General features: G+C 50.3%; 1 protein-coding gene across 1 annotated transcript in view; it reads right to left on the bottom strand.

Moving 5' to 3' along the window:
• ROS1 (ROS proto-oncogene 1, receptor tyrosine kinase) overlaps window positions 1-14,077 on the bottom strand; it is a 480,047-nt gene that overhangs the window by 286,586 nt on the left and 179,384 nt on the right. Inside the window, exon 19 of the mRNA XM_075340023.1 lies at window positions 2,459-2,715. Coding sequence (XP_075196138.1) covers window positions 2,459-2,715 — 257 coding nt within the window. The remainder of the gene's footprint in view (window positions 1-2,458; window positions 2,716-14,077) is intronic.

Below are 14,077 nucleotides of genomic sequence, written 5' to 3'. Positions count from 1 at the left end.
TGGAGTGAGGTCCAGCTCCGAGTTGCAAAGTGACAGCCTCAAAATCTTAATGACCAATATTCCTCCTGACATGTGCGCAAACCTCATCAACTACAGAAAAAACGTCTGATTGTTGTGCTTGCCAACAAGGGGTTTGCCACCAAGTATTAAGTCTTGTTTGCCAGAGGGATCAAATACTTATTTCTTTCTGCAAAAAGTAAATAAATTGATATAATTTATGCAATGTGATTTTCTGGATTTTATTTTGGATATTCTATCTCTCTTTGTTAAAATTTACCTACCCTTTAAATTATAGACTGTCCATGTCTTTGTCAGTGGGCAAACTTACAAAAGCAGTAAGGGATCAAATACTTACCGTATTTTTCGCTTTATAAGACGCACTTTTGTTCCCCCAAATTTTGGGGGAAAGTAGGGGGTGCGTCTTATAAGCCGAATATACGGGGGGGGGAGGGGGGGTGGTATATATATATGTACCCTGCAGCGTCCAGGGGAGGTGGGGGCAGCAGCTCTGGAGCACAGTGGAACGCTGCGGGCTGCTGCCTTTGATCTCCTGCACCCGCTCATATAATATGCACAGCCGCTGTCCATCTCCAATGGTGCTGAAATCGCACGCAGTGAGGGGCTGGTGAGCGGTGCATATTATATGAGCCTGCGTCCCAGTGTGATCGCACATGCCCACCCCTGTGTTAGATTTGGCCCCCAGGCTGCTGCTCATTCTAAAATAAAAAATCTTTACTCACCCTGCAGCGTTTCTCCTCGTGCCCCTGCTTCCAGTGTGATCAGGCAGGCAGAGAGCTCAGCCTGCTGTGCCGATCACATGACCGCACTGACAACCAGGAAGTAAGGAAGAACAGAAGCACGGAGCAGACAGGAGGGAGCTCAGCACTGCAGGAGATAAGGAAAGAGGGGTTTATTTTACTTTGGGCAGCAGCCTAGGGGCCATATCTGACACAGGGGGACTTGTGCGATCTATAGGGGCCCATGGGCAGCACTATGGGGGCGATATCTGACACAGGGGGACTTGTGCGATCTATAGGGGCCCATGGGCAGCACTATGGGGGAGATATCTGACACAGGGGGACTTGTGCGATCTATATAGGGGCCATGGGCAGCACTATGGGGGCGATATCTGACACAGGGGGACTTGTGCGATCTATAGGGGCCATGGGCAGCACTATGGGGGCGATATCTGACACAGGGGGACTTGTGCGATCTATATAGGGGCCATGGGCAGCACTATGGGGGCGATATCTGACACAGGGGGACTTGTGCGATCTATAGGGGCCATGGGCAGCACTATGGGGGCGATATCTGACACAGGGGGACTTGTGCGATCTATATAGGGGCCATGGGCAGCACTATGGGGGCGATATCTGACACAGGGGGACTTGTGCGATCTATATAGGGGCCATGGGCAGCACTATGGGGGCGATATCTGACACAGGGGGACTTGTGCGATCTATAGGGGCCATGGGCAGCACTATGGGGGCGATATCTGACACAGGGGGACTTGTGCGATCTATAGGGGCCATGGGCAGCACTATGGGGGCAATATCTAACACAGGGGGACTTGTGCGATCTATAGGGGCCATGGGCAGCAGCATGGGGGCGTTATCTAACACGGGAACGTGTGCAATCCATAGGGGACCATAGGCAGCACAGGGGAACGTGTGCCATCACAAGGGGGCTATATTCAATATAAGGGGGCCATATCCAGATTAAGGGGGCTAATTTTAGGATGGGGGGCTATGAGGGACATATACCCTATATGATTTGTTAGAGGGACACTGGCATTATAAGATGGACCCCATTTACCATTAAAAAAAAAAATTCTCTTTTCCTTCACCAAATTTGGGGGTGCGTCTTATAATCAGGTGCGTCTTATAAAGCGAAAAATACGGTATTTCCCCTACTGTAGGGTTAATCAGAGTCACTTTAAATGATGTGTACTGACTACTATTTAACACGAGTTTAAATGTGATTCTCCAATTCTGAAAACAAGCACATCCCCTGTTATAAGAGGGTGTTACCACCTATGCAACCACTTTTGATTAGCTTTTTAATTTCATTTTCCCTTTCAAAATTATTTCAGTTTCTTTCTCAATGGATTTGTACAGATTATGGGTGACACTACTGGGGGAATACATTTTAAAATTATTCTTTTTAGTATGATTTTTTTTTACATGACAAAAATCTGGCATTTTAACAGGGTGTGTAGACTTTTTACATGTACTGTAGATAATGATGAATATGTAGCACAGCAGTGACTGAAGAGCCCAACACTAAAAACTTCCCAGCCATGCTTATTTTGTAAGCCAAAATTATATTTTATGGCTTATGTAAATTTAAAATGTATAAAAAGGGAGTTACTTGTAACGTACAGAACCCACAGAATTTGTGTCCATCTGATAATGATAAACCTAACTGATTTAGAAAATAGGTAAAGAAGACGTTTTACCTGAAACTGAAGAAGTAGTCCTGGACTTAGACCATGGAGAATAAATGACAATACTGTTGTGTTAACATTAACCCAAACACCAACTGTTTGGGCATCTTTACTCTCATTTATCACACTGTAGTAAATTGCAAAGTTTATCAGTACACCATTGCTCCTTATTGGAGGGTCCCATCTTAGCTCCAGCTCAAAATGTGTTGTTTCAAATACACTTGCATTTTGCAACTTGTACACACGGGGATTTAGAGGTGAGGATGGAACTGCAAACGAAAACAGAGGGAAAATTACAATTTCAAAGAAACGGTTTACTGATTTAGAAAACATGAATCTGTGGATATGTGTGATCTACCTGATGGAAAAATCTAAGGGAACTTTATTAAATAGATGTTATACTGGCCACATCACAGAATAGTGGCTGCAGAGCAGAACAAAACATAGTTTTAATTTTTTTCATTTCTCTGCTTCGTTGTGAAGATATTAGCTTGTAAAGTTTAAGTTATAATTTATGTAAAGTTCAATGGAGCATTATCAGAAATTAGTCTCTGGCGGTGTGCACATCTTCCTCTTCTTCAGGTTGAACAATCATTAGGGCCAATCATAAGCAAGTAGCATCATGCAAGAGGCAAAAAAACATACCCACCTCCCCTCATTGATTTCTGTAGCTACTGTGGAGCTGTCAGCTCTGACCTTCCCCCGCACACTGACTGCCATGAGATGAGATCTGGAAGTGTTTGTAATGATACATAACTCAGATCTGCTGTATTTCTACACTGTAGATCAGTGAGAAGAGGAGGGCATGTTTTTTTTTCTTCCTTGCATAATGCTACCTACTATGATTGGGCAACATTATGTAGCGAAAGAAGTATATGCCCCCAGAGACACATCGCTAAAAGCCCGCAGTTGGACTTTTAAATTATTACCTAAAATTTACAATTTAATATCACTGCAACTGAGATGAGAAATTAAAGAGGTTATCCAGTCTAGAAAGAAAAGTCTGCCATCACTCAGTGTAATGGCAGACTTGTGAATTCTCCCAACTGTGCACTGCAAATTTCGTTGGTGTCTGCATTGGGAACAGCGGTCACATATGAGATATACACCTGGGCAGAACCCGACTAGTGGATGCAGCCTTGCTCAATACACTTGTATTAAGCAAGGCCATGACCAGTCCATTAGGTGTGACCTTACTCAATACAGTTGTTCTAGCCAGGAGTATGCATATTGCATACTTTACCGCTGTTCCCAGTGCAAACACAGACAAATCCTCATAGCATATAGTGCTTGCACTTGAAGGATTCACAAGTCTGAAGTCACACAGAGTGACTGCATAATTTTCATTCTATACTAGAAAACCCCTTTAACAAACGAAACTACTTCTTATACATATTCCAAAATGTGTCCAGTTTAACATGGTGAAAGGTCCTCTTTAAAGCTTTTTTTTCCATTTGTCAGTCTTATTCAAATCCCACTGGCATAAAATGCACCAAATTTATTAAGAAGCGCATAGAATATAGGGTATATAGGACACATAACTAAATGTAAGTATTGTCAAGAAATGGGTTATCATTTACTACTGGAGGTGAGTGGATCAATCCACAGAGGATTGAGTTGGAGTCAAACTTCATGAAATTTGAGGTTCCAAATTTGAACGCTTTTAAGGCCTGCTTCACACGTCAGTGAAAAACACAGACATTTTTCACTGATGTGTTAAAAACGCATGTATCCCTTCGTGTTCTGTGATTCACGGCACACATGGGTTGTCCATGTGCAATTGACTCGCCCACCCCAGGGCTATGGGACACCCGGTGCCGGGCCGGACTAGTCCGGTGGTAGTCAGTGGTGGCTGGGCCCGGCTCCGTGGCCCTGGTGGGTGTCAGTTGAATATGTGGCTTGCTTGTTAATGGTTGTGTTCGTGACGCCACCTGTGGCATGCGGCTATTAAGCCGCCGCTGCTGTGTGAGGCCTCCGGGATGATGATATAGCAGCTATGGTAGTACTGCTCCCCACAGGTGGAGCAATGCCCGGGGCACAGTTGGTGCTTGTGAAAGTCTATGGTGCTGTGTGACTAACACGGTGCAGGGCCGACAGGCGAGGAAAGAACCAGGCACAAACAACAGTCTCTTTACCTTTTCCTCTTTTACTCTGGGAACAGTCCAGTCCTGGGAGACCGTTACAGGTGGTGATGGGGATCCGGTCGGCCTGGAAGTACTTGGGGTGATCTTTCTGGCCAGCTGAGTATGAGGCCTACTCCTGTACCTTTCTTGGTGATGATAGGACCCTGCTTCTCTGAATCCAGCAATGGCCCTCTTCGCTGCTGGGACCAATGGCACGTCCCTTCCCTCTGTAGGTGGCTGCGCAGGCCCACTCTCTGGTGCTTCCCCGCTGGGGTCCACACCGGGCCCTGATGCTGCAGCTGTACCTTGGATGTGTCTGGGCCAGGGGCTTGCAGCTCTCCTGCCCTTCGGATTCGGCTACCAGGGACGGATTTTATACCCTGGCAACCACAGACTCCGATGTCCGAGTCTCTCCGCTGCCTCTCAGCTACTCCTGCTTCTCTGGGCCAAACTGCTCCAGCTCTAGGCCCCAGATTCACAGGACAGCTCACTCTGCGTCTGTTCACTTCTACTGCTCCCTACAGACTAACTAACTCCTCCCCCAGGTCAGGCTTAAGGAAGCTCCCTGAAACTTCAGGTTCAGAGCTCCCCCTACTGGCCTGAGGGAGAAACTGCGGTGGATGTTAACTTACTGGCCAGTAGATTTCCCCATTACCTCCAGGCTCAGCATTAACCCTCAGGAGGGCAATGCCGTTGTGGCGACCAGGTCCTAGGGCGCCACACTCCCCCTTAGTTGAATTCAGTACTCCCGGACTGTAGAAACAAAACATAACATGTCATACATTTCATCCCAATATGGGAGGCACATTCTCTTTAACGTTACAATCTTAAACATTTCTATGAGAGTCCAGTGTGGCTCCCTGCCGGGTGTCCATTACACTGCTCCATGGGGGACCCGCCGCGATCAAACCCCCAACGTAGGCTCTGGGCGTGCGTCAGAGCATTGATGACCCCACTCTATGCACACCGGACGGGTTTTTCTTCAGGGGTGTTTGAGCACACTGGTGCTAACTATGAACAATTTAGGTGTTGGCCACCCATAGTCCAGTGGCCCAATTGTCCATTTTCGCAATCAAAGAAAAAGAAAACATTTTGTACACAACATGACAGACATTTTGCATAACTATTTACACTCTAATAAGTACTCTTTACTTTATACGGTAGACTCCCTATACCTTAGAGGGGGTTGTCCCCGAGTGCTGCGCTGGGACCTACGTAGCTCTGGTGTTTGCCCCTGACTACGTGGTGCGTCTTCTATCTCAGCACTACAGGTGGGCCTAACCCCAATAGGTAAGCGTGATGGTTGCCTTTGTGGTCTAAGATTCGCCAAGGGTATGACAGGTTCACCACTGACAGGGGGTTGATCCTCCTGTTCCACTGCTGGCGTGTCATCTCGTGCTGGAGCGGACGATTCTTTAGGTGGATCCGGAACCTTTTCTGTTTCTGGCTCGACCAACTGCGGAAACGTCAAAACTGGTACCACTATGGCATTGTTGATTCGGGTCCAAGTTTTGGGGAACTTTCCAAGGATGGTTTGAATCATCTCCCCTTCTTTCTCTTGACTTTGGGGACTTCCTTGTACTCCTTCCATTTCTCTTTGGATTCGGCACCGTTCAGGGCACGCTTTCAGGCGGTCTCGGGAAATTGCTTGGCAGGTCTTGCCTTCATCTTTGCTTATGAGGCATACCTTACTATTGTCAAAGTTGGAGGGGATAATGGTGTAGGGCTCGTTTTCCCACTGATCATCCAACTTATGCGTCTTCCGCTTCTTCTTGAGGACTTGTTCTCCAGGTGCTAATGGAGTTGCTGGGGCTGTTTGATTGTAATGCTGTTCTTGTCTCGTTCTTGCTTGAGACAGGCTCCTTTCCACGCACTCCTGGACCTTACGGTACCGCTGCTGCCGTTCTGCATCCCAATCCTCTATTTCTTGAACCGCCTCAGGCGACACAGTCCCCATCTCAAAGTCTACAGGCAACTTGCCTGGTCTGGCTCGCATCAGGTAAGCGGGGCTGCAGTTGGTCGAATTCACTGGGATGTGGTTGTACAGGTCTACCAGATCTGGCAACTTTTCTGGCCATTGGTTCCTCTCTTCCAGCGGTAGGGTCTTCAGCATATCAATAACCACATGGTTCATTTTCTCGCACAGTCCATTGGTCTGGGGGTGGTACGGTGTGGTTCGAATTTTCTTACAACCGTACATGTTACAGAACTCTTGGAACACTTCAGCCTCGAATGCAGGACCCTGATCCGTCAGTACCCTTTCCGGATAGCCGTGCGGTCGACAAAAGGATGCCTGGAACGCTCTAGCTGCCGTCCTGGCTGTCTGGTCCTTCACAGGCACTACTACCAGGAAACGAGAGTAATGGTCCACAATGGTGAGGGCGTACACATAGCCTGACCGACTTGGTGTTAACTTCACGTGGTCCAGGGCCACCAACTCCAGGGGCTGCTTCGTGACAATTGGCTGTAGGGGAGACCTTTGGCTGGCATCATCCTTCCGCCTCAAGTTACACGGGCCACAGTCTCGGCACCATTTCTCGATCATCTTTCTCATGTGCACCCAGTAGAACCGATCACGGAGTAAGGCCTCCAACTTCTTCCACCCGAAGTGTCCTGCGTTATCATGATACGCTGCTAGGACCATTGGAGCATCCCTCTGCGGAACCACTATCTGCCAGACAAGTTCATTTGTTCGATAGTTGACATATCTCTTGCAGAGCTTGCCTTGGTAGGTGAACAGTCGTCCCCTCTCCTTCCACAGCTGCTGGGCTTCCTCTGGAGCGTCTGGGCCAAGATGGGTCTCAGCTTGCGCTAGCTTCTCTTTGACCAATCGCACGGCCGGGTCACCATTCTGTGTTTCTTCCCAATTATGGTGGAGTAATGGGTTGACCGAGACCTCGTGCTGGCTTGAGCGCTTCACTCCCACAGCATGCTCACACTGGGAAACACCTTGGTGATGGAAAGCCGGTAACTCTATCTCTTCGAGTTCATCCAGGTCTTCTCCAGACTCGGGTAAGTGAGGCATTCTGGACAGCGCATCAGCATTGTTATTCTTCTTGCCAGCCCGATACTTGATGGTAAAGTCAAAGTTAGACAGCCGGGCCATCCATCGCTGTTCCATCGCACCTAACTTGGCTGTTGCCAGGTGTGTCAACGGATTGTTGTCCGTGAAGATGGTGAACTTGGCCGATGCCAGATAGTGCTTGAAGCGTTCAGTCACTGCCCAAACAATAGCGAGGAACTCCAGCTTGAAGGAACTGTAGTTTTCTGGATTCCTTTCTGTGGGCCGAAGCTTCCTACTGGCGTACGCTATCACCCTCTCTCTGCCTCCCTGTACCTGGGACAGAACTGCTCCCAGTCCCACGTTGCTGGCGTCTGTATACAGTACAAACGGTTGGCTGTAGTCAGGGTAGGCCAGAATTTCTTCTCCCGTGAGAGCCCCTTTCAGCCGGACAAAGGATGTTTCCAGTTGGCTGCTCCATTCAAATGGAGGGCTCTGCTTCTTAGCCTGCTTTGGCTGGCCCACCAGGAGATCTTGAAGGGGCGCTGCTATCTTGGTGAAACCATCAATGAACCTTCGGTAGTAGCCCACCAGTCCAAGGAACTGCCGCACCTCCTTCACTGTGGTGGGTCTTGGCCAGTCCTTGATTACAGTGACTTTCTCCGGATCAGGTGCCACACCTTCTGCGCTGACCACATGACCCAGGTACTGTACCTTTGGCTTCAAGAGGTGACATTTGGACGGCTTGATCTTCAGGCCATATTTCGACAAGGACTCAAACACTTCTGCTAAGTGCTTCAGGTGGTCCTCATAAGTCTTGGAGTAGACTATGACGTCATCCAGGTACAACAGCACGGTTTCAAAGTTGTGGTGGCCCAAGCAGCACTCCATCAACCTTTGGAATGTCCCTGGGGCGTTGCAGAGCCCGAATGGCATACAATTGAACTCACAGAGGCCCATTGGTGTCGTGAATGCAGTCTTCTCCTTGTCCGCCTCTGCCACGGGAACCTGCCAATACCCACTGGTGAGATCCAAGGTGGAGAAATAGTTAGCTGACTTTAAGGCTGTTAGGGACTCCTCTATTCTGGGCAGTGGATAAGCATCTTTATGTGTAATGCGGTTAATTTGCCTGTAATCTACACACATTCTCATCGTACCATCTTTTTTCTTTACGAGCACTAGTGGAGCTGCCCAGGGGCTACAACTATCTCTGATAACCCCAGCCTCCTTCATTTCCCGTAACATTTCCTTGGCACACTGATACTGTGCGGGGGGTACAGGGCGGTATCTCTCTTTAATGGGATAATGATCACCCGTGGGGATTTGATGTTTAACCCCTTTCACCTGCCCAAAATCTAGGGGGTGTTTGCTGAAGACCCGCTCGTACTCCTGTACCACCCGGTAAACCCCATGCTTTTGGTGCGAGGGGGTGGAGTCGGTGCCTACATGTAATTTTTGGCACCAGTCTTCCGGCTGCCCCTTGGAGCCATTGTCTTCCGCCTGGTCGGACGGGATCAAGGGTTCCACTGCTTTAATGGTATTGTTGCTGACAGTGTACAGTTTTGCTACAGTGGCGTACCGGGGCAATTTGGCCTCCTCCTCCCCACAATTCAAGACACGGACGGGCACTCTCCCCTTGCGGACGTCCGCTACCCCTCTGGCTATCAGGACTCCAGGCCTACTGTCTGAATACACCGGTTCTACCAAGGCATGGTAATCCTGACCCCTGAGGCCTATTGCTGCCCGACACCATATCAACATTTCACTTCTTGGGGGTATTGCAATGGGAAGGGGGTCACTTACCCTCACACTGCCAATTTCTCCTCCGGCCAGCTCTACCTGCTGCCTCCTCATCAGGGCTCTGATCTCCCTCTGTAGGACACGCTGCTGCCCGGAGCTGGCAGTTTCAGACGCCTGTTGCAACAAAATTATCACTTCGGCAATACAATTTTCTATCACATTTGTACCAATGGTTAGCAGTGGGTCAGATTCTTTGCGATCAATATCTACAATTATCATCCCCTGACATGGCAATTCCACCCGCCCCACTTTAATGGTTACTTCTTTGTACCCAATTTGAGGTAAGGGCTGACCATTACTGGCCACAATTGTTAAATCATCATCTGGGCCATGGTCAATGTCTGAATCAGCCCAATATCTTTTGTACAGTTTGTGGGGGATGGTTGTTACCTGGGACCCCGTATCCAGGAGGGCATTCAAAGGGATCCCATCCAGCACAATGGGAAGGACCGGTCGTCCTCCCACATACTTGCTGCGGCTGGGGGTTGAGCCGGGCTTCCTTACACCTGGGGGTTGGCTCCTGGCCCCAGGCTCAGCCCATTTAAAGGACAGCGTCGTGCAATGTGGCCCGCCTGGTTGCAGTGGCGGCAGATCGGTTGTCCTGTTGAATCATACCGGTCTGTGTCTCTGCCTCGGGTCGGCGGAATCCTCCTCTGTCGCATCCATGGGACGTCCTCTGGGCTGGAGGCCAACTCGATTTTTGCAGGCGAGGGGGTCATTTGTAGAGACTGCACGGTCTTGGCAAGGGCAGCCACAGTCTTGGTCAGCTCCTGGAACTGCTGTCTGAGCTCTGCAGTGGGATCCTTATCCAGGGACTGCGCCTCAGCCCCTGCAGTGGCTCGTGTTGCAGGCACCACCCCGGGGTACGTGATAGCAAGAGGCCGGAGGGGTACTGGGTCATTCGGTGTAGATTCTCTCAGTACCCTGATGGCCTGGTCCTTAAACTTGGCAAAGTCCAGAGCAGGGTTCTGCAGGACCAGGATACGCAGTTGGGTCCTGTGGGCATCTGACAGGAGCCCCTCTATGAACTGCTCGGTTAGGAGTTTGTCTTCTTCACGTACACTCTCTGGATCCACCTGTTTAACTGCTTTCAGGGCCTCCTGCAAGTTTAAGGCATAGTCCCTTATGCTGTCTGTGGCCCGCTGCTTGCACCCAAAGAATCTCATCTTTATCTCTGCTGCGGTGCGGGTGTCAAACGTACTCTTTAGCTTGGCCAGTATCTGGGCTGCTGTCCCTTTATCTGTATCAGGCCAGGACTTCGCTTCACGCTGGGCTGCGCCGGCTAGCTGTCCCATTACTATGCCCACCTTCTGGCTCTCAGTCAGCGGATACACCCGGAATAAGCTGTGCAGGCTTTCTCTGAAGTCACTCAAGGTATGGGACTCCCCGGAGTACTGCGGCAGCCATTCTGCTCCCGGTATGTACGGCATGGTGATCGGCATTACCGGCGCTACAGTGGGGGCCGGGGCGACGGCGACTGGGATTGCTTCTGCTGGTGCTGCGGCGTCTCGGGCTATGGCAGCCACCTGCTCTCCCTCCGAGTCGGACATCTTCCTCCCCCTTAGTGAACCTTACCAGGCTCCGTTCACTTTTCAAATTTTCTTCCGGGTCGCGCGGGGTTAACAGCGCTCTGCTCTGATGGCGCGCTCCCTTCGCGCTTTTTGTCAGGCACGCCCCCCTTCTTCCTGCGCTCGGCGAGGCTAATGGCGGCGGTGGTCTGCAGCCAGTACACAGTCTTTTAAGCACAATTCCGGCAGGCGCACAGTACCCGGTGGGACCGGGCACGAGATCCTGTTCGTGACGCCAAAAGTTGACTCGCCCACCCCAGGGCTATGGGACACCCGGTGCCGGGCCGGACTAGTCCGGTGGTAGTCAGTGGTGGCTGGGCCCGGCTCCGTGGCCCTGGTGGGTGTCAGTTGAATATGTGGCTTGCTTGTTAATGGTTGTGTTCGTGACGCCACCTGTGGCATGCGGCTATTAAGCCGCCGCTGCTGTGTGAGGCCTCCGGGATGATGATATAGCAGCTATGGTAGTACTGCTCCCCACAGGTGGAGCAATGCCCGGGGCACAGTTGGTGCTTGTGAAAGTCTATGGTGCTGTGTGACTAACACGGTGCAGGGCCGACAGGCGAGGAAAGAACCAGGCACAAACAACAGTCTCTTTACCTTTTCCTCTTTTACTCTGGGAACAGTCCAGTCCTGGGAGACCGTTACAGGTGGTGATGGGGATCCGGTCGGCCTGGAAGTACTTGGGGTGATCTTTCTGGCCAGCTGAGTATGAGGCCTACTCCTGTACCTTTCTTGGTGATGATAGGACCCTGCTTCTCTGAATCCAGCAATGGCCCTCTTCGCTGCTGGGACCAATGGCACGTCCCTTCCCTCTGTAGGTGGCTGCGCAGGCCCACTCTCTGGTGCTTCCCCGCTGGGGTCCACACCGGGCCCTGATGCTGCAGCTGTACCTTGGATGTGTCTGGGCCAGGGGCTTGCAGCTCTCCTGCCCTTCGGATTCGGCTACCAGGGACGGATTTTATACCCTGGCAACCACAGACTCCGATGTCCGAGTCTCTCCGCTGCCTCTCAGCTACTCCTGCTTCTCTGGGCCAAACTGCTCCAGCTCTAGGCCCCAGATTCACAGGACAGCTCACTCTGCGTCTGTTCACTTCTACTGCTCCCTACAGACTAACTAACTCCTCCCCCAGGTCAGGCTTAAGGAAGCTCCCTGAAACTTCAGGTTCAGAGCTCCCCCTACTGGCCTGAGGGAGAAACTGCGGTGGATGTTAACTTACTGGCCAGTAGATTTCCCCATTACCTCCAGGCTCAGCATTAACCCTCAGGAGGGCAATGCCGTTGTGGCGACCAGGTCCTAGGGCGCCACACAATCCGTGATCAGTGGTCCATGATCCATGACTGCACATGGAGATAAACTCACCTGTACCCGCTCCTGCTGTCCATGGTGCTGAAGAGTCCCGCGATGCAGCATCCGGCCAACGCAGTCTGACCTCTGCAGCTGCTTCCAGGTTGGCTGTGCCTGCATAAATGAATATGCATGACAGTAATTAGCCGGGCAGGAAGCTGCAGAGAGCAAAGGCAGAACACAGCATCACTAGAGAAGGTGAGTTTAAAATGCTTTTTATTTTCAGTTTCTGTGTTTTTTTAGTACGTGTTTAACGGATCACACTACTGTGTGGACCGTGGGACATCAGTGATGCCAGAAAAAAAATGGACATGTTCCATGCAGAAATCACGGACACGCATGTACGCCGCATGGAGACACGGTCAGTTAAAAATCACTGATGTGTGAAAAGACCCATTGATTATAATGGGTCTGCGTATGTCCGTGATTCTGGTACGTATAAAAACTAGCACATACATTTCAAAATCACTGACGTGTGAAAGTACGTGCACCAGCAGAGAAAGAAGACAGAAGACCAGGATCGTGGAGGGATAGGAGGGAGTAATAAACATGGAGTCTCTAATGTGTCTGTGTATTTATTTCTATTAAAGTATTTTTTCTCTGTGTGGTGTTTTTTTTTAACCCTTTATTGGAGATTCTTAATGTCCGAGTCAAACTTGCCTGACATTAAGAATCTCTGGCTTAATACTAGCTAGTAAAACAAAGCTAGTATTAACTTATGATTACCCAGCAGGCCACCCGGCTCCAGGGCTGTTGGAAAAGTTGGATACAGCGCCAGATGATGGCGCTTCTATGAAAGCGCCATTTTCTGGGGCGGCTGCGGATTGCAATTCGCAGCAGAGGCGTCGAGAAACCTCGGGCTAACCTGTGCTGCGGATTCCAATCCCCAGCTGCCTAGTTGTACCTGACTGGACACAAAAATATGGCGAAGCCCACGTCATTTGTTTTTTAATTATTTCATGAAATAAGTGAAATAATTAAAAAAAACGAGCTTCCCTATATTTTTCGTTCCCAGCCGGGTACAAATAGGCAGCTGGGGGTTGGGGGCAGCCCGTAGGTGCCTGCTGTACCTGGCTAGCATACAAAAATATGGCGAAGCTCACGTCATTTTTTTGGTGGGCAAAAATCTCCTGCATACAGTCCTGGATGGAGTATGCTGAGTCTTGTAGTTCTGCAGCTGCGTCCAGGTCTGCCATAGTCTATATCAGGTGTCTGGGTTGGAGCCCAGTCACCTCTGGCAAGGAGGCAGATGGTGGTGGACGCCTGCAGGAGCTGGGATTACAGCCGGTGGAACAGTAGGGATCGGGGACGGGCGGTGGCCCACCGGTACCGAACCGGGGAACCGATTGGAAACCGGAGCACCAGTAGGGGTACTCAGACCCAGTACGAGGCCCAGAAACAACTGGGCTGAGTCAAATCAACTGATTGAGGACTGGACTTAAGGACCTATCCCTCATAAGACCCAACTGAAGACAACAGCCCAACCATAGGGTTAAAGCCACCGCCTAGGCATAGAGACTCAAGGGGCCAGTGTCTGCGGGAAAAGAGGGCTCTCCCAACACATATCAAGCCGGGGAACGGACTACCGTTGCTCAGGCATAGGAGTCGTGATTTCTACATAAGTGAGGTGCAGGAGAAAGGCGGAAACCACCAACCTGATAAGGGGAAAACTGCAGCCGGCTGCGGGCACCGTTCAACATTTGATTGGTTTACCAGAGACTCCAGCGTGTTTGTCATAGTGAGTACGACAGTGCCTTCAGGCCGCTCACCGCGCCGCACCGAGACCCCAGCACG

Source organism: Anomaloglossus baeobatrachus, chromosome 3 (assembly GCF_048569485.1).
Source record: "Anomaloglossus baeobatrachus isolate aAnoBae1 chromosome 3, aAnoBae1.hap1, whole genome shotgun sequence".
In the NCBI taxonomy this organism is placed as follows: domain Eukaryota; kingdom Metazoa; phylum Chordata; class Amphibia; order Anura; family Aromobatidae; genus Anomaloglossus; species Anomaloglossus baeobatrachus.
Note: the sequence above shows the minus strand (reverse complement) of the source record. Positions and strands in the feature narration are given on the sequence as shown.